This window comes from Epinephelus moara, chromosome 11, assembly GCF_006386435.1.
Source record: "Epinephelus moara isolate mb chromosome 11, YSFRI_EMoa_1.0, whole genome shotgun sequence".
NCBI classification, from domain to species: domain Eukaryota; kingdom Metazoa; phylum Chordata; class Actinopteri; order Perciformes; family Serranidae; genus Epinephelus; species Epinephelus moara.
In genome coordinates this window covers 11,075,755-11,101,668 of record NC_065516.1, presented here as the reverse complement: position 1 = coordinate 11,101,668, position 25,914 = coordinate 11,075,755, and the positions used below count along the sequence as shown (strand labels likewise).

Here is a 25,914-nt window from a genome sequence, read left to right as displayed (position 1 = left end):
GTGACTTCTAATAAGTCAGCACTAGGATTCACCTTGTTTCTCCTTCAACACGCAAACTGTACTTAAATGTCTTTGACTAAAGCACCAACAGCCCCAAGTGCTGAAGACAATGATTGTAGTCAGCCAACATCAGGTTAAATAAAGGGACAGTTCACCCCAAAATCAAAAATGCATATTTTTTCTCTTTCTTTACCGCACTATTTATCAGTCTGGATTGTTTTGATGTCAGCTGCTGAGTGTTGGAGATATCAGCTGTAGAGATGTTTACCTTCTCTCCAATAAAATGGTAGTTTCATATGGGAACTATTTTCTTTCTAATGAATTACACCCCCCAACTATATCACCACCCAGAAGGAAGCGTGCATCTACTCATGGATTAGCAGTAGATGCATGTTTTCTTCTGCATGCGGATACAGCTATTTGGTGTAGTTTGGAAGAGAGTTAATAGTTCCTATATGAAACTGCTCATAACAAGGACTGTGAATTATCTTGAGTAACCACGTCTTCATTTCTGGAAAGAGACTAGGGCTGCTGATTGAAATTCTACTGATTGGGTTGATGGGGGGGGCTGCATGTGTGGTGTGGTTTTCCTGTCACAGAGCTTAACACTTGCCCAAGGCAAGGGAACTCTGTGTTTGGGCAAGTGGAATGTCTCAAGTGAAAAATGAATGTGATGTCCACTGTTGTATTAGCTCAAAATAAACTGTGCACTGTATCACTGGGAGCATCCAGCTGAGCTGCATGTGCGCATCTATTTCACCAAAGTTGGCTAAAATGTTAAGAATTGTTGTCGACTAAAACTAGACAAACTATAAAGGATAAAAATGACTAAAATGTGACATGAAATTAATTTGCATTTTCATCTCCAGACTACAACAAAATCTAAAATAGCTGTCAAAGTTAACACTGTGCTGAACAGGACAAGAACATTCTGACATACTGGACATTATAGAGGGTAACTCTGTGGTTTTTGGAGACTTTAAAATAAAGTCTCCAAAAAGACTTTATGCTTACACCAAATGTCTTCCGTGATTGTTGATCTATTTTTCCAATTAAAAAGAAGAGTTGAAAAATATTTCACTCTGGGTAAAAAATGCTGCACTTGTCACTGTCACCCGCCATCCAATCACAGTACCACAAGAACAACCACCACATAAGACATCTACAACTGCTGAATAACCACTGCCGTTTTCAGCTAGTAAAATAAATGCTTTGGTGGACAGACTGCCTTATAAAAGAAACACCAGCGACCGTCCAACCAGTGAGAATTTTGTCAGAACACATCGACCAAACAACCAGAATGTAACAGCTCTAAAAGAGACATTGCTTTTGAGGTTTTCAAATGTATTTGTTTGATGCTTTGAGCACCACAAAGCCAAGTGCCATCTAGTTCCATTATATTGGAGAGAGGGCAGACATCTCTATGGCCAATATCTCCTACAATTGGCAACTCACACCAAAACAATCTAGACTGATAAATAGCACTACAGTTAGGATGAAAAATATTTAGTTCTGATTTTGGGGTGAACTGACCCTTTAATATAAGCAGATCACTTTTTTATCAAAGTATAGGTGCAATAGAAAAAGTACTGATCACAAAGCTACAGCATCAGTTACTTAAGCAGGGTCTGAACTCAATTGTTTGGTGCATTTTATTGCCAATAAAATGCCAGAAAATAATGCCAAATGCCCACTGTGAGTTTCCAAAGCCTGAGGTGTCATCTTCTATTGTGTTTTTGTCAGTTCAAACAAACAAAGTGATTGAGTTTACAATGATATTGGATAGAGAACAGTTAACATTTTAAAAGATGTTTAATAGAGGACTTAAAATTATTCATTGGTCATCAAAAATTGTTGTGAATTATGTTCTAATGACGCACTGTCTGATGACTAACTTTCCATGTGCTAATCAATGAATGACTAATCATTATCAGAGCTTTAAAACTGATGGAAACAGAAAAGGCTGAAGGACAACAGGTAGGTTTTTAGAATAACAAGCAACAGAAGCCTTGACAAAGACCAAACTCTATTCATATCTGTAGCCAATGTCACCACCTATCAGTCAAACCGAACGTGAAGCTGCTCCTGAGTGGAAACACTGTAATGATAGTTTCACAACCCTAAAACCTGCTGCATGTGCACAAAACAATGAATCATGAAACTGGAATTGAAGTCATTATGCTTTACCCCTGGAAACTACACACACAAACAGTAACAATCTCATTTTTCTGTCTCTAATAATGAATAGTCTCAGTGCGCTCCAAAATGAGCAGTGTGATTTACAGCGCCAGTGTTCAGGTAACCTAATCCAGAAGCAAATGTTACGACTCAACCTTGGTTCAGTCGCTCTACAGATGTACGTCTGCAGGCACGTGTGCAGAAGTGTGTGAGTTCTTGTATGGGTGTAAAGCTTTCCAGATTTAGAAGCTGGCCTCTATCCTCGCTAACAGTCAGCCTATAACAGAGGAGATTGCACCTTACTGTTAACCTCCATAAAAATCCTCACCAAGTACCTGCTGGCAGCCTGTCAGGCTCTTTGATCCTCAACATCTGACCTGGAGTTCATTTCCCCATCCGGGAGATAAACTGACAGCATGACCATGATCTTGTCCTTTCCACACAAAGTATCCCCCCCCCCCCCCCCCAAAAAAAACAAAAAAGTTAATCAGGATATGCCTATGGAGTTCAGCTTTCTGATCTGATTCATCATGACATCAGCTTGTGTTTTGATTTTGGAGATATTATAAGATGAAGTTGTCATCTTTGTTTCGTTTGTTTTGTCGTTAGCCTTTGCTCTAAATAATCACAGGTGCATTTCTGCTCCTAATCACACTGTTTCCAAACTCCTTCATGAAACAGTTTACTGGATGTACTGCATATAAATACAAATTTCAATCTAAATTGGTTCCAGTCCCTCTGCCTTGTACTGACAATGCATACAAATTGCTAACAAATGTTGAAAAACCAAAACACCTGTTGAGATAGTTTGGGATGAGCGGCCATATGTCCTCAACGGTTAGATATAATCAAGACCCTTCTTCTATCTGATTATACAGATCTTTTTATGGAAACCTTTGGAAAGGAAATGCATGGAAATATAAACATGTTTATATCAGAATCATACTCATCTACATAGTCTGACCTCAGCTAAGGGTCAATTTAGTGACTGTTTTAGTATGTATGGTGGAAATTTACAAAGATTTTATTTTAAAGAAGTACTAAATATGAACTCTCTCCTAGTCAGATATTGTAATACAGCATCTGTTTCTCATTTATTTACAAATGCTGTTTAAATAATCCGCTTATGGTAATATAGTAGTCTGCATACAGTGCTACTGACAACATATGTAAAAAAAAAAAAAAGAAAAAAAAAGAAAAAGTAAACTACAGTAATTCTTTAAAAACAAAACAAACAAAAAAAAACCTCACAGTATCCTGTTTGCTTCCAGCTGGCTAACTGAGGTTACTGCTACATCGGCATTGAAAACATGATGGGAAAAAGAAAGTAATTTTCTCTCAATGAAGAACATGATGTCCTCAAAGCATATGACTGCAAGTGAAGGAGATGGAAAATGAATGTGCAGGGGTAAAACACCTGTGATTCAAGCTGCCATTGTAATGTGGATCAATAATGCCCTGTCACATAATGCCCATGTAATGAAACAGCTGTACTGTTTGAAACAGTCAATAAAATTCAGTAAATAGCAAAGCTGTCCGTTTTATTACTTAATATTTGTGTAATAAATATGCAAATGTCATTTAGATGGTAATCTGCATAAGAAATAAAGGAGGTTATAATAATCATCCGCTTAATGATCAATTAGACCCAGACAGATGTGATAACTGTAAGATGTTTCCACTGTATAAGGGGACAGATGTTGAAATCTCATCATGCTTAGAGGTTGGGCATCTTCGAGGGATCACTTTCTAAGTGACTTTCTAACTTTTGAGTAATCTGCACTCGAGGTGTGGTTATGCCAAGCAGCAACCTCAGGTGCTGAAAAATGAAGTGTGCCAAAGTGCCAAAAACTGCAGTACCTCTGATGGCCACTTGGAGCTGGCAAAAGCAAGTCAATCTCTGTAGATCTCAATGTTAAAATGCCCAACTTTACAGCAATTCATGATAATCAATTGTGACATTTTGGTCACCTAAAAAAGTCTTAACAGTTTGGTTGTACTAAAAGACCCTCTGAGGAGTTGCATGTTCAGTTTTAATGGTGAGTACAGTTTGTTTTAATGGTTTTATGCCTTTCAAGCTTGCAGCTAGTGTTAAGGTTATCTCCACCCTCTTGTCCAAATACAGTCACTTCTGGCTCCAATAATCCAAGATGGCGACTGCCAAAATCGAGGCTTCAAAACAGGAGTCTGCAAACCAATGGGTGACATCATAGTGGCTATGTCCATTATGTTTACAGTCTTTAGGTTTCACTTGAATTGCATCCACACATTACTGTGTTTAACAAATCCAATTATTTTGTCTGGTACTTCATAATATTTTATAAAAAGCTTTTTTTTTAGTTATGGTCGACTTCTGTTTCCTGACGAACATGAAAGAAACATGTCTCTGAAACCACAATCCTTTCCCATCATAAACCAGGGAAGCCCTCGGTCGTAACCCTGATGAACATCATGTTACCCTGCACTTCAAGGCTCCAGTGTTACGAGACAAGCCAAGGCTGTAATAATAGTCATAATAATGATACTGCCTGTCCCCCTCTTCCTGTTCCAGACCATTACATGTACATTGCATCATCTGTTGGAAGCCTCACTGGAAGGCCTTGAAGCCCCTCAGCGCACTTCATATTGGGGCAGCGGTGAGCTGTCAGGATGACAATGCTGCCATCAAAAACAGGTCTTTGGATGTGAGATGAGGAAAAAGAATGATGAAAGGAAACCTTGTACCGAGTTAACAGCAAATATACATGCAACATTACCATTTGGCCAATATAACGCTAACAGCAACAGTATTTCAGAATTAATGATACAGGCTGCGAGTTAAGATAGTTTGTCTGCATACAAGTGTTTGCATCTTTTACTTTCTATATTTCCACTTTTCTTTGAGTATCCTGTTGTTTTTTTTTACACAAATCCTGTGTTTTGTTAATGCGTTTCTAATTTTAAAATGCCCAACTACAAAATCCTGAAGGAAAACTGACAAACGTCTGAGGTTTCTTCCTGGTTCCCCACAACCAACAAGAGAAAACTACTTCCTCGCAGTGGCTCAGGCTGACAAAAGGTGACTTTAATCGCTACAATGATTCCCCTACTCCACGGGTGCTGAGTTCATCTGAAACACATCAGCTTACAAGTCTTACTCTGCTGTGTTCAGCTAACCCAAAAGATGGAAAGGGAAAATATCAAAAAAAAAGATAAAAATGTGTCAAAACTGTTCTTGCCACGAGTGTACGCAGTCAGGTTATCCTCAATAATGCATCAAAAGCAAAGCGAATTCCCAGTTGGCTTTATTTGCTGAGAGGAAATTGGGCCAGAGTTCATGTTTCGTATCTGCTGCCATTGGGAGTTATCAAATCCAGGGTTGCCTGCACTAGGCAGAAGCCTCCTCAGGCAACCACAGCATCACATTAAATTGGATCTTTTCCCTTTGGCCACGTTGCCAGGTTTGACTAAGCTGGCAGAGTTTGCTGATGAGGTGATACACAGGGCATTGTTCAAATGTAAAGAGACAAGACTTTTTATTGAGAGCTGCAGGCTGATTTAGAAGTTTGAATTGTGAGCAGGAACTTTGGAAAATGGTGTTTCTTTCTCTCAGTCTAGTTTAGAACTAGACCATACAGCTATAAAAACACAATACAGTACCAGTTTATTCTAAAAGTTCAAGATTTTGGCAGGACTACACACATACATTGATGGAAGAGGCATTTCACATGATATGTATGCGAGGAAATCAGAGCATAAAACTTTTGGATCATAACAATCAAGGAAGCCAAAACGGAAATTGTACAGCTGTAATGGATTAAAAAACACAACATAATAGAATCCTGTAGTCCACTGTATATCCCCATCAGAGAAACCTCTGTTTGCCAGACAGACCACAGACAAAATTTACCAGCATTTCACTGCAGTTAATCTCAGGATCTGCTTGCCAGATACATGCTTCTAACCACCATGATTTTCCATTAAAACTACTGCCTACTGCTCCCTCAAACTGCCAAGTTTCATTCACTCTTTATGGGTAATGCAGTACGCCACTGAAGCACAAGGGAAGTAGCTGTTTTTGGGAAGGCAAATTGCTTCTTACCAGTACCACTTGTGGTAAATAAACAGAAAAATTCAGCTGATTATGTCATTCCGATCTAGTTCCTAAATCCCACTGTTTGATAGTGTGGCCATGATTCAGGGTGAATTGGAAAGAAGCTGCTGAAGCAGCATAGAAATGGCTTTTTTTGGTGGGCAGCAACCAAATAACGACTGACCTTTCCTCTAATGTCTATGGGAGGTTGGAGAACAGATCTGCTTTTCTCTAGACTTTGATAGAAGAGGCTATTAAAAACTTTGGAGGTTTGAGTGCTACACAGGGTGGTCTGATGCTACAAAAAATATGCCTGTCTGGCCCAAACTGGATAACTAATCTCTTGATCCCAGTAAATCTTAGTTTTGTTCCTTCTTAATCTTAAACCCTGACCAAATTACACACATGACAACCAGATATTTCTAGTAAAGTGTAATACAAACATCAGGGCTTTGTTCAGAGGCTTAATAGGTGTTGAACGAACTCTCCAATTTGAAAGCTTTTTGGAAAATGGATCTGTTTTTCTTTCTCCTCTGGTCAAAAGACGCTGCTGAAAGCTTTAGGGGCCCGAGCAGTGGACTAGGATGACTGGTGCTGCTTGATGGACGAACCGACGACAGCACTGTTCAACCAAGGACTGAAAAGAAGAAGAGAAAGAAGAAAAACTCTCACCTAGGGTAATGTTTCAGCCACTAGAAATCTAAATTGTTCCTACAAATGCTGCTACAGCCTTTGCAAATACCTTAATGTAGCAAGTATTTCCAAGGATTTTCAGAGGTCTTCAGCTAAATCTTAAGACTGGTTGCCCAATGTCATGCTTGCAATCGTTATGGACCAGCAATGGTTTTCACAAATTAACTATTTATTAAATATATATATAACTGTCCTTTGTTTTTCATTTGAAAATGCTTTGTATAGCTACGTAGTTGTATTCATTTTAAGTACATCCCCAAAGGCAGGGTTAGTGCCACCATGTTTCCAGAAGAAATGTTTTTGAAAACATTTGTTTTCTAACTTTACCCTCTCATGCATGGTGTCCATTATAATGGACAGATATTTGGAAGCCATTTTGACCAATTTAAGTTGTAGTACCATGACCCAACCCCAAAGCGTCTACAATTCCATATGATCATTATCTTTGCATTTCCTCGTCATTTTGAGATATTGCATCATTGGTTCAAAAAGGTGGAGGGAAAAAGAGATGCACCAAGTACTCTTAGGAATATCTGTTATATCCTCTTATTATCAGAAAACTAGAAAGGCAAAAAAAAAAATTGTACAAGAAAAAATATCAAAATCTGGATTTCACTTGTTTAAAACATAAAAAAAAATATTACTTTGTGATTTAATTCATGCATTCAAGGGTTAAGATTCCTGACAATGCATGAAACAGGCACAATAGCTACAAAGAGTTACACTTGCTTTGCTCACCCAATCAGCAAGTGTTTGAGAAAATGATGCCAACCTGATGAAATCTCTTTCTTTTTCATTGCCTGACTTAACAATAAGTCACACGCAAATAAGCCACAAAGCTTTGAGGTTAAATAAACCAATTTTAAAGTAATCAATGTGGCTGATTACAGCTGTACTGTTCTGCTTGTCAACTTTAGTACACAAACCTGGCTCTCATTTTAAAATTGGGCAGCTACCCAATGTGAAATTGCTTTTCTTTGTTAAATAAAGGCTCAACAAAAATTGGGCCAATATATTTTTACTACTAGCATAGAGATGATGATGCAATTTGCAGTAAGAGGACACAGTCATATACATATCACAGTCAACATTTATGAAGAGAGGAATAATCAAAATCAGATCTCTGAGCGCTTTAATGTTTGCTCATTATGAATTATTTCAGATTCAACGAAGGCAGAACTGTACTATGCTGAACAGAAATGCAGCTTTGGCAAGAATGAAAAAGAGCAGAGAAATGAAAAACACCCAAAACACTTCTCTCATAAACATTGAAGCAGTTTAGATGGATATTTAGGATCCCTCTGGGAAACCCTCATGAGCTGTTTTGACCATCTCCATGAGTTTTTTATTGCAGACCATCGACAAGCATAATTACATAGACCTCAACAGCTTAGGACACATCATTTCTTTATCATGCCAGATACCAAGAAAACCCATTTTGTATTCCAAAACATATCAACCAGTGCCATATGAAACAAATCTATCTAATCTATTACAAGTTCACCACTTCAGAGCTCCAGTAAGTGAGGAAACCAGTCACGAGATGTCTGACTTCATTTCTGTGACCACACAAACTTGAGCTTGTGTTTGCAGTCTTCCTGAATCCAGCTTTAGCAGCTTGCAAAGGTCTGTTAAATCTGAATTTGTAAGCAATGTCCTGTAGCAAGTCCCAATTTGCTGTGATTAGCTGTCTATTGCAACAACAGCAGTAATGGTACAACTAAATTCAGCAAATTACAACTATCAGCACTGCTACAAATGGTGTGAATTCCAAATTAGAAGCCACAACCCTACTCCAGTCGACTAAGATGTTATATCTTCTCTCTTTCTCTCCCTATCTTTTCTATATTTAGTAGTCTTAGTGGTATTTAGACAGTGAGGGAAGGGCAATGGAGGGAAAACAGTAATGGAGTGATCTAATAAAGAAAAAGCACATTAACCACCACCAAGCGCTTTTTTCTTTTGATGGTAAGGTGCCACATACTTATGGTTTAAGAGTGGTACAAGTGAAAGAGTCTGCTTCATGCACAAACACAATAACTGGTGGTGCTAATGAGAGGCCAACAGCAGCTAAGAGCAAACCGCAAACCGAGGTGAGAAACTGACTTTGTGATTTTCACGTGCTTATTATTTCCTGCATGAATTTCCGGGATAAATAAACACTCAGCAGAATAAACAGCACTCAGCTGCTGGAGGTTACAAGGAAAGAAGTGAAATGTCAAATAAATAAGAACGGAAAAGACAGAAAGAATGGTAAGATGAGAGGAGGGATGATTAATGAAAAACATGAGAAAAATAAGAAGGATAAATCAGGCAATGAAACATGAAGGAAGAACAATCACTAGAACAGAAAGAAACGACAGAGGGGCAAAAGGTGACAGGCAGATGTTTGTTGATGTTTACTTGCTAACGGTGGTGACACAATAAGGTCAAGCGAGACCAAACCATTAATTAGATTTGTGGTGGGACTTTCAGGAAGTGGCTCGACAGTGTGCTCAAAAACAACGCAGCTGCAGACCAGCTGAGCGCGCACACACACACACACACACACACACAAGCCACAAAACCACCATCAACACCACCACTAATCCCACCTCCCACTGGGAGACAATCAGGACCGTCACTACAGAGGGAATGTCTCTGTCACTCTTTTGAGATATTGTTATTTTCTGCATTATGCTTCAAGCTGCCACAGAGAAGCGCCCATCTCTCAGGAGTTACAGTGAAATTCACCAGAGAAATTTACATCATACAAGCACCTTGTTATTCCAATAGGAATCAAACAGGTGGTCTTCAGACTGAGCAGACATGTTCCAACTATGGAAATGAGACAAAAAGATAAACAAAAGACATGAAGTTTGAGTTTCTTTTGTTTAACTAAGTATAAACTTAAGAATTTCTTTGAAGTAGGTTTTTTGTTTGCTGATGACCAGAAGTCATTGATCAGCTAGACAGGAGACAAAACTAGAGCCATGAGGGGTCAAGGTTGGGACAACATACCAGTGACGCTGCTGAGCTTTGACTGTTTGTGAAGTGTGAGCACTGATTTATTACTTTAACCCAGTTTTATTAAAAGGGAACCAATGATTTTATGTTTAATAAGCAACATCAAATATTATCACGGAGATAAGCTTCCCTGCCCTGAAAGGACAAACGAATGTGGACACCACTGCCAAATTTGCTCCCAATGGGAGCAATTTATTGCAGTGAGGCAAAATCTTGCAGAAATCATTTCAGGGTTTTCCCTGCTATTACCAGCTCGGGTGCACCGCCTAGGCATTTTTACGCTGCGCCTAAGACATATGAACATAAAGCATCTTGATGAGCCAACACATGGGATGGGCAATGCTCCACCCAATAACCCATAAAGTTTTTCTTTTCATGCTAGGGCTGCACGATATTGGAAAAAACTGACATTGCTATTTAAATTTTTTTTTTTGCAATATATATTGTGATATTAAAAAATACAAGAATTTTCACCAGATGACTTAAAGTAAGAAAATTAGAAAAATAGTGGTGGGGCTTTTACTCATCACAACTGTGGAGGCTACCAGCTTCATTTGAAACAGACTACATTATAGACGGTCTGTTATTTATTAATCCCTCTGTATCTTTATTCTATCTTATTTTTACTTTTTATCCACTCCCGTGATAAAGTTAATGCATCGCGCCTCCATTTCAAACTCAACACTTCCTGAACAGACACAATGACAGAAATGATAGTAAAAGTAATAAAAATAGGACAAGAATAACCCGATGACATCACACACGTCGTGAAAGACGACCGGGGATAATTGGTGTGTACCATCGTGTAGTCTGTCATGTCTGTCGGCCAAGTCACGGCACGATTTTCTGACTCCACAATCGTGTAATGTGACATAGTGACTTTCAGAACGGGCAGAAAAGTCGTGTAGTGTGTACCAGGCATAAATCCTTCTTTAACGTTTCTCCCTCTTGCATGTCGCTCATTTTCAGTGTGTGACTGCAGCATGTGCACGAGAGGGGGAGGGGCTGTTTAGTGCTCAGACAGGTGAACGGAGCGGAGCAAGGAGCTCTCTTCAGAGCTGCTTTTCTGAAGCAAAACAAAAGTTTACATGTTCTAAAAAAAGAGAACACATCGCATGTCCTGCGATGTGACTATCGCACATGCGCGCATCGCGATGGCAATGTTCAAACAATATATCGTGCAGCCCTACTTCACACCACTCTTAAGGCCCAGATACACCAAGCCGACATCAAAGAACTAGCGGTAATGAAAGCTGACTGTTGCGTCGCCTCATGTAGCCTGGGTCTTGGCCAAAATGTTACACATGAACACACCGCAAAGGCTACAGCCAATAGCCAACCAGCACATATGTTCTGTTTCTGCATGAGAGGAAATAACTGTCCATGCCGGACAAAATAACCCAACGTTAGAGGAACAAAGCACATTTATGGTGCGTCAATGAACAATAACATAAACCATCACAAAATGTTTCTGCTAAAGCGCTCAATGGCTATAAAAAAATAATCTTACCTCATGTAACAATTTTGTTTTGGTCTCACTCCCTTTTGACTTTAGCTCTTTGTTTACTTTCCTCACCTCTATTTCTCTTCTTGTGCGCTGAGCTGAACCGCCAATCAGAGGGATTTAATTCTCAAATGGGCTCCCCTGTCTCCAACTCCATTTTAACATGCTGAATCGGCTGACAAAAAAAGGGCGACAGGGGCCAACAAGGGCTAACGAGGGCCTACAGTGTGGGCCATAGCACAAAGACTAGGGCGACAGACATTCATCGACAGCCCAATTTTAAACAACGGCCAACCCTCAGCATGGGGTGTCAGGGCCTTTAAACCCCCCTGCAAACCAGTAGGCCTATATTGGTATGGCTAAACTTAATATGACTTAAATCACGATAAAAAGCCAGCTCAAGGTTGTTTTCCTCTCTCTTCAGGGGTACGCCAATGAAAAATGAAAAAAGACTGACAGAAAAACTCATAACTTACATCTTCACAATGTATGATATATATTGATCATACTGATAACACCAGCTATTTGTTAATGACAAAAAAAAAGTTGAAAAATTCCTTCTTTGCTTAGAGCGATGTCCTTGAAAATGAAAAAAAAAATGGAAAAAGTACTTGGAAGTCCTTGAATTTCATTTCATATTGTCTGAACCTTGTTGCAAGGCTTTACTGTAATTACCTCAATTTAGAAAAGTGCAAGTTTGGTTGCCGCCTACAGCAGCACCCAGCACCAGAAAGTGGAGGCTGTAGGAGCACATTAAAACCTACGGTCTTGGTTTTGGAATGAGATGTTCACCCTCACCATTTGGGAATGATTAGCTGAACTTCCACTAAGTAATATCCAAGTTCAAATAAAGTGTTACCTTTAGTCAAGTAGCAATAAGCCTACATACAGGGAGAAAAACATCCTTATCTACAACACCAACATCCTGGTTTAAAAGCATTAGACTGATCAAACAAGCAGAGATCAGTGAGTGAGGGAGGGTAAAGGTGAGATTTCAGAGTAAAAGGGAAAAAGAAAGCCTTCATAAATCTGTTCCCACCAACGACTGCTCTGTCATTAGAGGAGCCCTCCTCCTGCAGCACAAACACACAAGTCGAAATGCGCAACAAACATCTGTATACATGCCCATAAACAAGCACATGTATTTTTTTTATATTATTAACAATACAAAATTCTAATTTTAAAAGGACTGGCATAAATTAGGGACACTAACATCCTCATTTCTTACATGCATGCATGTTTTGAAGCCACACACAGCTGCTCTGCACTCCATGACCTCATTAGACACTCAGATGCTCCGTTGCTGTACGACAGGATATGTCCTCTCTCTCTGTGGTCTCCACGCAGCTGAACAGACACCTGCTTGTTTCAACTCTCTTCCCGGCCTGACAGACACTTTCCAGGCTGTTACAAATTCCATCTTTTCACCCATCGGGCTCCTGTGGCGCAAAGGCCAGGAAGCAGGCCGCTCCCAGAAAAATAAACATGTTAATTCAGACCACTCCACATTATCGTAAATTGCAGCTTTGATGCACCTCTAATCCCGTCTGACGGCAGCCTACTGTATGAGCTCGCTATTTCCTCAAGGTATGCAAAAGACTCATAAGTTATATCATATTTTTTACTCAGTATAATGTCCTCACTGTACACAGGACGTACTGTGGTTCAGTCACAACCTTGCCCTTTACAGCTGTAACCATGTTTATGTGCTGTAATGTTCCAACACTCAGCTACAGAGAGAAATTTTCTTTTCATCCTGCGTCACACCTACAGTTGCACTCACTCAAACCTTCAACAGCCACAGTCTATCATTGGTCAGTGAACAGCCACAGCAACTGGCAGTTAGGAGCCTTCATCAGTGGGCGTTTGGGGAATAGAGTGTTTCTCTTTTATTTTCCCAGCCACTTCTAACTCATCATCCTCTAGTTTAGATCTGCTCCTTCAAGCTTTATTGTGTAAACTCACTGTTGGAAACCCACTGTTGAGCAGCAAGGGTGTTTGACCTTTGACCTATGTGTGGATGCACAACATGGTTTTATCCCAAGAAACTGAAGGAGTATCAGTCAATCACAAGAGGGAGTCATCATGACTGCTTCGAAGGACATGTTGAACCTTCAGGTTTTTTGTATGATGAGTTTTGGTTCTGTATTGGCACCATGCTACATGGGCCCTCAGCATCTGCAGAAAGAAAGTACATGGTCACTTGACCACATGATATATGGTTGGGGTTGGATCTCTAAAGGGACAGTTCGACCCAAAATCAAAAATACATATTCTTCCTCTTACCTGTAGTGATATTTATCAGTCTAGAATGTTTTGGTGTGAGTTACTGAGTGTTGGAAATATCGGCCATAGAGATGTCTGCCTTCTCTCCAATATAAAGGAACTAGATGGCACTTGGCTTGTGGTGCTCAAAGTGCCAAAAAAATAAATGTGAAAAACTCAGCAGCAATGTCTCTTTCGAGAAATCATTACTTAGTTAATCAAGATAATCCACAGACCTTGTGAGCAGTTTCATGTAGGAACTATTTTCTTTTCACAAAATTACACCCACCAACTGTATCACAGTATCATGAAAGCATACATGTTCTAATGGACAAGAGGCAGCCCTCCAAGAAATGTGCCAGGCTTTGAAGCCAATTTTTGTAGTGGCCAAACAGTGATACTGCTGGTTTCTTTCTATCATATGATGCCATTAGGCCCATAAAGACCTTTTCCCATTGACTTACATTAGGAAAGAGACGTCTGTAAATCAGTGGATTTATTTTTTGGAGTGTCACAACTCCTGCAAAATGACACCTTCTACTATCTAGATCTACTCAACTAAATTTTCTGATAACATTTTGAAAGTAAAGACAAGCAGCAAGATTTAATTATTATACCCCATACAATTTAACAAAGTGCCAAACCGAGAGTCAGCCACCGATCCTAGTGCACTTGCTCTATGTGCCCAGTGATCTGGAAGCAGTGCCAATCATCCATGTAATTTCATACCATGGAAACAGAACAATTTTGATTTCAGGTTTTGTTTTCGGAGCAACTTTCATAGGAATGAATGGGGCCCCTCCACCAATGCTGTATCCAGTTATCTTAATACATTAATGACAAGAGGATCATGTTTTTGACTGTAGGAGATGTCAACATTCATGTCATCCTCCTTGGCTTAACTCTGTAACAGACCTTGTTGTGAGCAGTTTCATACAGGAACTATTAACTTTTTACCAAGCTACTGTAAGTATCACCGCACATAAGGAAAGGTGCATCTACTCATGAACAAGACACCTGTACTGCTGATAGTGCCAGATGTAAACATTAATGGTATCCTCCTCGGTTGTGCTGTAACGTTATCTAGCTCAGTGGTGCTAGGTGAGCTAGCAGTAGATGCATGCTTCTTTCTGCGGAGTGATATGGTTGGCTGGTGTAGTCTGGTAGGCAGAAAATAGTTCCTACATGAAACTGTTCACAACAAGGTGATTGTCAACTGTGGATTATCTTGAGTAACCGGGTCATGCTTTCTGGAAAGAGACATTGCTGTTGAGTTTTTCAAAAGTATTTTTTGGCACTTTGAGCACCACAAGCTGAGTGCCATCTAGTTCCATTATACTGGAGAGAAAGCAGACATCTCTATGGCTGATATCTCCAACACTCGGCAACTCACACCAAAACAATCTAGATTGGTAAATGGCACTACAGGTAAGAGGACAATATGTATTCTTGAGGCAAGGTTTTTTGGGGGCTTTAGTGTCTCTTTAAAGCAGCCATGCACAGGAGCCCAGTGTTTCAGAATTGTTTGCCTGAAAGGCAATGCCAAAACACAAAAGACTTAAAGGATACAAAAACATAAATACACTTCCACTTTTGGAATTAAAACTTCACATGGAAAAAAACAAAGCACAGCAAGAAACAGTCAAAGTGCTGCTTTTTCCAACATTAAAATGAAGGCCGAGGAATGAAAACAGTCGACCACATCAAACAAAGCCTTCAGGACATTTGGAGTGAAGCTCTTTGATGGCCAAAGCTTTGATTTCAGTGAGTGATGACTAATGTTCAGATAAGGAAGAATTAACAAGGTTTAGAAAAGATATGCCATCTTTCAAATATGTTTGTTAACAGCCAAAAACCATCACAATTTCCCATAAAACTGCTTTTTATAAAAAAAAGAAACTATTATGATTCCTTTGCTGATCTTTCTAAAAGGTCATGATGAATCCACATGTAAGGTTTTACTAAAATAGGACACACAGTAATAAACTATGAGAGTACAAAGGGCGGAGGTCAAAGTGACATTTGGCGTCACACATTTAGCCTCCCATACCTAACACATCCTGCGTTTGTCCTCTGGTTTTTATGCTTTGAAGAAAGTCATCCATCTCATCCAACACTATCTGTGTCCACGACTCAAAATAGTGACTTGTTATGTCCAAGACAAATTTAGCTATTCCTGTTTACCCTCCAGGATAACACACATGTTTTTGGTTTAGGGTTTGTTGCAGATTATTTGCCGAGACAGTGGAGCAGCTTTCCCCAAAATGTTCAGTCAGCAGAATCCATAGATGCTTTTAAAATTAATTTGACAGTGATCCTTTTACTGCGTTTACACTGTCTCCTGTTTCCTTTTAAAACTTTTTCATGAGGTAATCATGTCTTCCTTAAAAAACAATGAAAATAAATAAGTAAATTGAGGACACATGACGAATCACTATCTACGGAAATAGTCACTGGATGTAGACTGTGGCTATAAGCCTGCTATTTAGGCTGGCATTCTGTCCCCCCCTTAGGATATGTGTGTGTTACTATTTTCAAAACCTCCTTACCTGCATAAAACAACAATAACAACATCTGAGCTAACAACCTACATGCTAAACAAGTTTCACCAAAACAAGTTCCCCCAGGTAATTCTGCTGCATCCCAGGCTTAGCGCTACCCAAGACAATTGTGATTGGTTTAAAGAGATACAAACAACCCCAAACAATTTCCCCCCATTGCAGAATTATAATGTCTGCTTCCACACCTTTCTCTTGCACTGACACAGCACTGTGGAGACACGCGAGACTACCACAAAACTCATCACTGAGAGGAAGTCACAATAACGACGAACTGCATCAATTATGAGAGAAAAAAAATTATTTAGGAGCCAAGTTGGTAAAAGTAAACAGGAATAATCTGGGAGGCAGATATTGTACATGTGCAACACACACAACCCTCAGTGCATCTTTAGTCAATTTATGACTGCTGACACATTAAACTGTAAACAGCCACAAGAAGGCTTCGTGTCACTCTCACGAGAACAAACAAGCAAATATAAATACAGTTTACTGAGAGAGGATAAAGTCATAAATCTGACATATTTCACTGAATCCTGGTTTTGAATGTTTCCTACTCATACATATGCAAACCCCTGGGGTATTTTCTGTTAAACCTTTCAGTTTTTACTGTTTGATGACAAGAGATGATAGGGCTTTTGTTTCTGGTAAGGGCAGATAAAATGGACAAATATTTCTGAGCTAAGCACTGGCTTTGAGTTGAAATAGTTGGAGAGACTGTTCTTTATTTTGGAGAAGGAAATATCTGACCTACCAACGCCACAGTCCAAAAATCTTGATTCCTTTTGATAAGCATGCCAAAATGTTTCCTTAAGCCAAAAAGATCACTCAATGCACGAGATAACAGCAGCGGCATGATAATCAAAAATTAGTGTAAATTAGATTTCCTTTTGGTTTTGCATCCAACAGTTAATCACTTCTCATGTGAGCATCTGCCAAATGTCCAAAAGGTAAACATCGCTTATATCATTGCCTCATTACTCGTGCAGCCCACTTGCAGATTTGATATGCAGAGTGTAAACACACATCAGCATGGTCAAAGAAACATCTGGCCACTTTACCTCGTGGAGAATTCAGGGCAGTCATCATGAGCTCTTGTGGTTGTTTTTAAATTGGTGACAGCTTTGGTGCTCAGTGTTGTGATCTTTCCTCAGGAAAGACCTGCCTGGTATCATACCTCTCAAGCACAACATAGTAAAATCTTTCCTGAACTGGATATAAAATGACTCTCGTGTGTGTTACATCATGTGGTGGACTGAAACAAAGTGGACATTAATTTATAGGAAAACGTCACAGACTTTAAAAGTCTCCGGTGCTGTGCATGTTTTTCTTGCTCATTCATGAAATCATTGTTGGACAGCGCTGAAAATCTTACCGTACTCGAGTTGAAATTACACTTTTAATCAAAACCTTGCCTGTTACCTCTGAGCAGGGCTGCTGTCCATATGACCTACATCAAACTGAAGCCAAAGCAGGGCCTCGTTAAGTTACAATCAGGACCAAATGGAAGGACTTACGCATTACTTCCTTAAACTCTGTCATCTTACGTCTGCTGACCAATTTATAATAAGGGGCCATTCTACAGGTGTAAATGCTACCTGGGTCAGGTGGGTTTATGGTGGATTTTGGATTAAGAGATTAAATAAACAGCATATTTGTGTGATGCTAAGTCTGTAGGTATAGCTTCTGCCCGTCTCTACATCCCTGGTGTATTATACGGTCCCCCACTATTTTTATACAACTGCCATCTACACTTATACGTCCAATTCCTCCCAATGTTTTGTTTGGACACAGAAGAAAAACTCTCTTTCTCTAGCACGCTTAGAAACCAGCTTTCTGTTCCTAATCGTTTCCAGAATTTGGAAACAGAAATGAACAGTTACTGCAGCAGCCACGCCAACACCTCTGTTCAAATCAAAGACGTAAACGCCAAGATACCAGAGACTGCACAAATGGGACCACTACAAAGTCCTGTCTTATGCTGCCTTTGCATTTTATACAGAACCAAAGAACGACAGCATCCTGCCACTCTAATGTGTGATTTTAAACAGCATGCCAGGATCAAGGAAACAAAAGAGGCGTGACAGGCATGGCATGTAACACATCTGCATCAGCCTCTGGTGTGACATATAATATATGCATCAGCAGCACTTTGTAAACAATAACAATGGCATAACATGGCAATAACGATCATTTATCACCTCTTATATGGAAACTGATTACGTCATCTGCTCGGCGGGTAAGGAGCTCCCAGACCTCATTGTTTTCACCAATAGCGGACACTTTCTGCCACTCTTCTTCTTCTTCTTTGAGTGTGCTGCTAACTGCTACTAGCTATTTTTCAAAGCTCCCACGTTGGGTCACACACATATAACATCATCAAAATGACACACCAGTGTTGCCCATGCTCCTGTCCTGCCAGCTGTCCCATTTATACAAATGTTGTTTTGATGCTGTTACTACCTCTGGTCTTTCCTCCATCTTTGACATCTTGACTCTACATATTGTTTTTGTTTGTTTGCCCTGTGTTTCTGTATTTTGTTATTTTCTTTTATGCTTGTGAAATACTTTGGTCAAGTCTGGTTGTTTTTAAATGTGCTATATAAATAAATTTGACCTTGACCTTCTGGTGCTTAAAGGTGAGACTAGTCTGTCCCCATTATCTTGCCTGTTTATTGTCAGCTTTGTGCTTTGTAGCTGCCCGATCTACACCAGAAACCAATTTGTTCTACACATGTGCAGAGATAGTTTGGGTTAGGCATTGACCTTGATATAGACCTTGATAGCTGAGGGTCAGGACAGCACAATGGTCAGGGGATAGGACCTGAACAAATCAGGTTTACAGTACATATTGTGTAGTGACAGTACACAAACCAACTAGCCAACAGTTTGCAAGGCTGGGGTGGAAAAGAACGCCCAAAGGTAGCTATCAACAATTTCACTATGTCAACCTTTTCAAAAAGGTGACTGAAGGAATGAAAAAGAGAGGCTGTATTCACACTGATGAACTTGTCCGCCATTGGTGGAAAACTTCGTAAAAATCCTATTTTAATGCCATTAAGAAAAACGGCACAAGCAGCTCAAACTGTTGCACTTTCCTATATTTTGATGTGACAAATAACATGTTCCTCATCACTGCCTACAGTTATATCTTGTCTGAACTACGCTACACTGCCCCAATGATTTCCAGAGGAACTCTGGTTTGTCTGTATCTGTAAGAGGTCAGAAAGTGTGCACAAATACAGATGAAATGAACGCAGAGCACTCACAGAAAGCTCAATCCGTGTCTGTATAAGTATCTAATGTTGAGAATAAATGAGCCATTAGGGCATGTTAATCGGAGTATGCATGGCTGCAAATAAAAGGGAATATTAATGAAATACTCAGTTTCATTAGGCATGTAAGCAGCTTAGTAAGAATTTTTCTTTTCTGGAATATGGAAAAAAACATTTTGTGCATGTAATTGCAGTCAATCTTTTGTATTAAGGATGTAATGTAGGAAATGGCTGTGAACTGCTAATAACCCAGATGTTTGCACACATTTAATCAATCAAGAAACCATGGGCATTAAACTGCATCAAGTCATTCAGTGCCAAGTTACTGAAGAATTGTTGAAAATGGCTAACTACTGCAGTGATTATTCTTGATCTAGAAAAGAGTGAGTCAAGGGCTTTTGTGATCAATTTCACCAGCTAGCGTAAAATGCTTACACTCATAAACCAACACAGATGCCCCGTCAGTCTTCGTTTTCACTATAAAGACCAAAGTCTGGTTCCCTTTATTCGTCCTTCATATTATGTTTTTTGGGTTTAAGGAAACGTTTTTCAGCTGGTTCTGTATGACGGGGGAAGTCTGTGAGTAATATGTATCGATGCCAGTACAGCATATTCTGTCTGCATAAATAGTCACCTAAACTGGCACTGAATTTCTGATTCAGGACTAGCGGTGATGTAAAGGTTGTTAGTCACCAAAAGATTACGATCCCACCTTTAGCCCCACAGCAAGAAAAACTAAGAAACTTGAACTGGGGGTGGGGGAGTACAATAAGAGCAAACAAACTCAGTTGACCTTCTCTGAACAAACAGCAGATACAAAGAAGAAATAATGAGTCCAGACTTTAAAGTTTAACAAAGTCTGGTCTTCTTTCAAAGTCAGATAAAACAGTGAACGTCAGCTCTTGGTTTCTGTTTTGTTTTGGGGGTAAACTCTACAAATGAACTTGAAGCCCATCTGTGACTCAAGAGTAAAATTTTCTGATTCAAAACGGCTTCATCTGCAGATCAAATGTGTTCCAAGTAGAAAATGTTTAGTTCATCAGAATCCGTTTGTAGCAACACCCTTCATACACTTCACTGACCTCACATCATAATCATCTCGGTCATCCTCATTGTCGCCCTTGTCCATGCCATCATTGTCCTCATCATCGCCCCCGATGTAATCATCATAACTAAATTCTCCGAGACTCACATCATCAGCCACATCATCATATTCATTATCCTTAATAGCTAACTGTGTCCCGGGCATTCACATTGTTCCGTCAAGATAATTAAAAACATTATCATTTGTGAATACTTACCATGTGTACAGCAGATGTGTTTGTGTGTCCGTTTGGTGGGTGTGGTGTACAGGCATACGCAAGTGTATGCAAGTGTACATGTGTATATGCATGCATGATTTGCATTTCAGCACTTCAGGCTAAAGATGTGGTATTGTATAGTGTTTGTAAACATGTTGCTTATTAGTAAAGATTGAAAGCAGATAATACCTGTAGCGTATGCTTTAATGATTCTTCTGTAGAATGAAAACCATGACTATAGAAAAACAAAAGGCTACACTGAAAGTGCTTGGATCCTTCACAACGTGGGCCATAAACATTTTACAGCTTTTTTGTTGGTTTGTTTACTTGTTTATGTAGATTTGAACATCTTGTTTTGAAGATATTTCACTGCAATGAGAACATACATTTGTTCCTCCATTTACTTACTCATTTATTAAGCAGGGCTCAACAATAAGGATTGCCCGATTGCCTGGGGCAAGTAAAACTCACGGTCGGGCATGTAAACTAACAACTCACTTGCCCGATCGTGCAAGTTGCTAAAAATAGTAAAAGTTAATAACTAATTGATAAAATAAATGTATTTTAAAACGTGCTCTTCTGCTCTGATGCAGCGGTCTCTCTGCCTGAAGTCACAGGCACAGCTGTGTAACAATGTCCTGCCCACAGCCCCCATTGATATTATTTTGCGCGACGGACGCTTCATATAATAACATAACAATATACTATTTATGGTGTTATGTCATCGTGTCATTTCTGTCTCTACATGGTCACGCGTTAACAATTCTCCTCTGCTCTCTGTATCGCGCACGGCGGAGTTCCGCCACACACACAGGTGAGCACGCTAGAGCGGCTCGGGCCGCATTTTCCTGACCAAACCTGACCCCGAGCCCGGTGCAGTTTGTCAGCTGACAAAGTTATTGTTATGGACAGTGTGTAAATAACCATCAGATTGCTGTTTACGCACAGACAAACACGCTGCACTCCAAGCAGCGTAGCACGGCACTCATGCTGAGGTTGTGTTGCGTTCAGGCGTTGTCACGTAAAAAACAACTTCCAGCACTTAAATAGGTCATAGCACAAAACAGCAGCATGTCAAGTGACTTTTTACTTTATTATATTCAATAAAATTGTATGTTCCTAAATCTTGAGACACCTCATATGCAAGCTAGACAGACATTTCACCTGCTCATTACTGTGCACACATGTACTGTATGTACTTAGTCCTAAAGAGCCTTTCTGGTGCCAGTAGATACATAGAAACATCCCAGCAGGAATGCTGCATATGGATTTTTCTCTCTTGCATTCATTCACTCACTCATGTACTCCATTATTTGTCAGTTTAAGTATTTATCTGCTTAGCCATTCATTCATTCCCTTGGTCATGGATCTGCTGATACCTTCATGCATTTGTTAATTTGTCCAATCACTCAAACATTTGACCTATGTAGCCCTGTGTTTTCTGTCTCTCATTAATTTGCAAATTAATTTGGAAAGGTCAGTAATTTATTCATTCATTTATTCATCAATTCACAGCTTCTCATTCATTCTATTTTCAGCACATTAACTCAATTAAAAGGGACATTATGCAAATTCAGAGTGTATGAAATATCAGGACTCAGACTCTCATCATGGAGGTGGCTGAGCAGGTGGATAGCAGCTAAAAGTGCTAACTCCATAAACAGCACTAAACTACTGCAAAAGTCCTGACAGAGCAGTATCAACCAGGAGGGAGGTGGAGGGCAGGAGCTACACCTCTGATGTCACTGTCCCGGTACCGCTGCTAACCACTGTATGAGCACAGGGCAAAGCAGCAGCAATGAGCTAGCCAGTGAGATACACACATGCACTAACATGCACACATGTCTAGACTGGCTAATCACAACAAACCACAGAGAAATCAGATTACGACGCACACAGAGGACACATGACTTCATTCTCTGGACACCATTAGTCCACTATCTTTACATAGCAACTAGTTGTTTGCTGCTGTATTAATGATCTGAATGTCACATACAGAAACTTTTAATGAAAATCATGCTACATCACTCCTCTGATCAGACAACAAATTTAATCCATTAATCCATTCATCATCTGTGAAGGTACTCACATATACAACAGAGCCTGCACAGCCATTACCCACTGCTGATTTGTCCTTTTCTTTTCCTGTCTAATACAAAATGTGAGACGACACTCATCTTCCATTCATAGAAATGCTTTTGTTCTGTCAGCTCTCAGTTCTGCTGCATCCACCTGAAAACATAACTACACACTCATAACAGACACTTCTGAAAGAATCAGCATGCACTTTTTCACACTAAGGAAAAGGATTATATCAGCTATGATTCAACAGTCGTGCACAGAAATGTGAATGTTGCCACGGCGACAGCTCTGTTTTCAAGGATATTTACAGCTGGAAATATTTGTCCCTGGTGCTCTCTCTCTCTCTCTGGCAAGTGAGCCTGCACGCGTGTGCGCACACACACACTCCTTTATTCCCCTCTCTTGAAAAAGTGAATTATGGCAGAGGATTATGAATATGGCTAAAGCACAAACAGCCTGTCAGAGGAGCCTCTGGCTCAGCCAGCCTCTAAAGGATCTACAGTTGAGGAAAGTGGACCATGAAATCGCACTTTAAAAAACTTTTCTTTAGTCAGACATCAACTGAGCTCCACCCACCCCCACACACACATCCACTGTCAAGATCTGCTGTGCTGCAAACATCCAACTCAACAGCCTCATTTGAGTCAACTCATTCAAACATGATCGTATTTCACTTCATCTCATCCTTAGGGACAGGATTTTATTGCAACTTTTTGAGTCACCAGCAGCCAAAGTGGTGTTTAATTCAAAAATGTCAGACAATTAAGCTCCGTGGGGCCACATTAGCTAAAGAGACCCCACAATTATTTGAGTGGGCCCAGACAATGCTGCTTTTGTGACATGGAGGCCCTTGTGGTAATCATAGGTCAAGATATCCACACACACAAACACACACACATGTACACACATAGCTGCAAATGCCAATCTGGATTCCAGCACACTGACGAAAGCAGTGATGGCATATTAGCCTGTCTCAAGGCCAGGATGAAAACTAATGAAATGAAGCTTTCAGACATCACTGACAATGACCTTCATCTCTGACAAGCACTTTCCAATACACATTTCTAAAAGTCAGTAGCATTACATCATCCTCGCTACCTTAATTATGCAGTGCTACTGATTGCACAGACTGCCTGTCAGTGTGCACGTTGTGAGGTTTTGCCTGTTTCCAACTGCAATGGAAAAGAAACTCTGCAGCTCTCTCGGCACTAATTTGGACCATGTTGAAGTGTCCTGATTGATCCATTCATCATGGGGAAAATCTAGTTTTAAGCTGTGAAAACAGTCTGCAAAGACAGCAAAGCACTCCACGGGGGCTCTGAGAAACACATCAGTCAGGATATAATTGAAACCATCACACAGCACAGAAGCCAGCAGGTATATCCCTCATGGGCTCTGATGTCATCAAGGTCCTCTAAAAGCAGTGGCTCCTAAAAGTTTCCAAAGAGTTTGGGGGACGTCATGTTTCACTTGCCACACTCTTATACTTCCAGTGTAAACAGTGTTATATACAGTGACTTTGGATGACGTCCAGCCCAACATTAGGCATCCCATGGGATAAACTGATCTTATCAAATGGGGGGTTTAATGCAAATACAGCCTTAATTCACACACTCAAGACTCCTCAAGACTTTCCCAGGGTTTTTGCTATATAGGCACTTTATTTGTCATCTCCATGTGGGTAAAGAGACAAAATGACTTGCAAAAGTGGGATTAATAACATACCATAAGGACTTAAATGTGTTTCTGTGCTATTAAATATTGAGTTAACAGAGAACTTTGCTTGCCTTTATGAATATTTTGTAAGCTACATTACTAGTTCAACATCACTTCAACATCAATTCATTAATATCCCAAAACTCAGCATTCATATGATCTCCCAGTAACAGCATGCCAGTCTTGTTGTAATTTCGCTGTTTAAGCATCTTTCTCAAAAGGTATATCATCCTGTGTCTCAATGTTGCAAGTTCAGTTTCCAGGACCAGAGTGCAACAGTTTCTTCATTCATATTCAGCAGATGAAAACTCATGAGCCAGCAGAAAGTTCACCAACAGCAGAAGGAAAAAAAAAACACATGATCCAGCAATAAGAGACAGTCAGAGTGCACATACCGTCCAACAGCTGAGCAGAGGAGCGACGACAGCAGAACCGGAGCACTAGTAGAAATAATCCAAAGAACCAGGGAGGAATGCTGCATAAAGACACAAGTAAAGAGTTGGAAAACTGACTAAATGTTGACTTTAAACAACTTCTCCATTGAAAACACAGTGCCTTTCATTTACCGTGCAGTCATCTTCAGTGATGGTAAGCTTAAACTAAAGTTGTGCTGTTCATGTGTTAGAGAGAGAGAGATGGAGCCCACTCTGCCTCTCTCTCTCACACTCACTCCAAACTAAAAGCCTCACACTCTCCTCCTCCCCCTCCTCCTTCTCTCCCTCCCTCTCTCTCTCTCTCTCTCTCTCTCTCTCTCTCTCTCTCTGGTCCCAGTCAAACAAAGGCAGCTTCAGTGAGTCGGACTCAAGGGGCCCTCGCAAAGCTGAAATCCGACTCCTCCTGTCTCTCTACGGACCACCGCTTTTCTAATCCGGCCCTCTGCTCAGACATCACAACTCCAAATACAAATTAACACACTCCAGTTAAGTCCTCCTCCCACTGCTCCCCCTGCTCCTCCTCACTGGTGTGGTTTCTCTCACTCTCTCTGAGTTCTAAAGCACTTTTCTCGTGTGGCCTTGACCTGTGGGAGAAGATGCCTCTGGAGTCGCAGCATCAAGTCCCAAACTTTCTTTTAAGTATTTCGATCAAAGACCAGCAGTTATCACTGGATTAAAGTACATGTTCAAACAGCTAAAACAAACGCTCACCTTATCACAACAGGAATGTGTTTGCATCATGACAACCAAATGCCAATCTACTTTATTTTCCAAAAATGCAGTAAAGCAGTTATTTTCCCTTAAGAACCCCATTTTCTATCATTGAGTTA

General features: G+C 40.1%; 1 protein-coding gene across 2 annotated transcripts in view; it reads right to left on the bottom strand.

Moving 5' to 3' along the window:
* LOC126397480 (collagen alpha-1(XVIII) chain-like) overlaps positions 1 to 25,368 on the bottom strand; it is a 91,631-nt gene extending 66,263 nt beyond the window's left edge. For both annotated transcript variants that reach the window (XM_050056315.1, XM_050056316.1), the window contains exons 1-2: positions 25,217 to 25,368; positions 25,046 to 25,125 (exon numbers count right to left, since the gene is read on the bottom strand). In XM_050056315.1, the coding sequence (XP_049912272.1) occupies positions 25,046 to 25,125; positions 25,217 to 25,227 (91 nt within the window). In that variant the 5' untranslated portion in view covers positions 25,228 to 25,368. The remainder of the gene's footprint in view (positions 1 to 25,045; positions 25,126 to 25,216) is intronic.
* Positions 25,369 to 25,914: the final 546 nt, after the last annotated feature.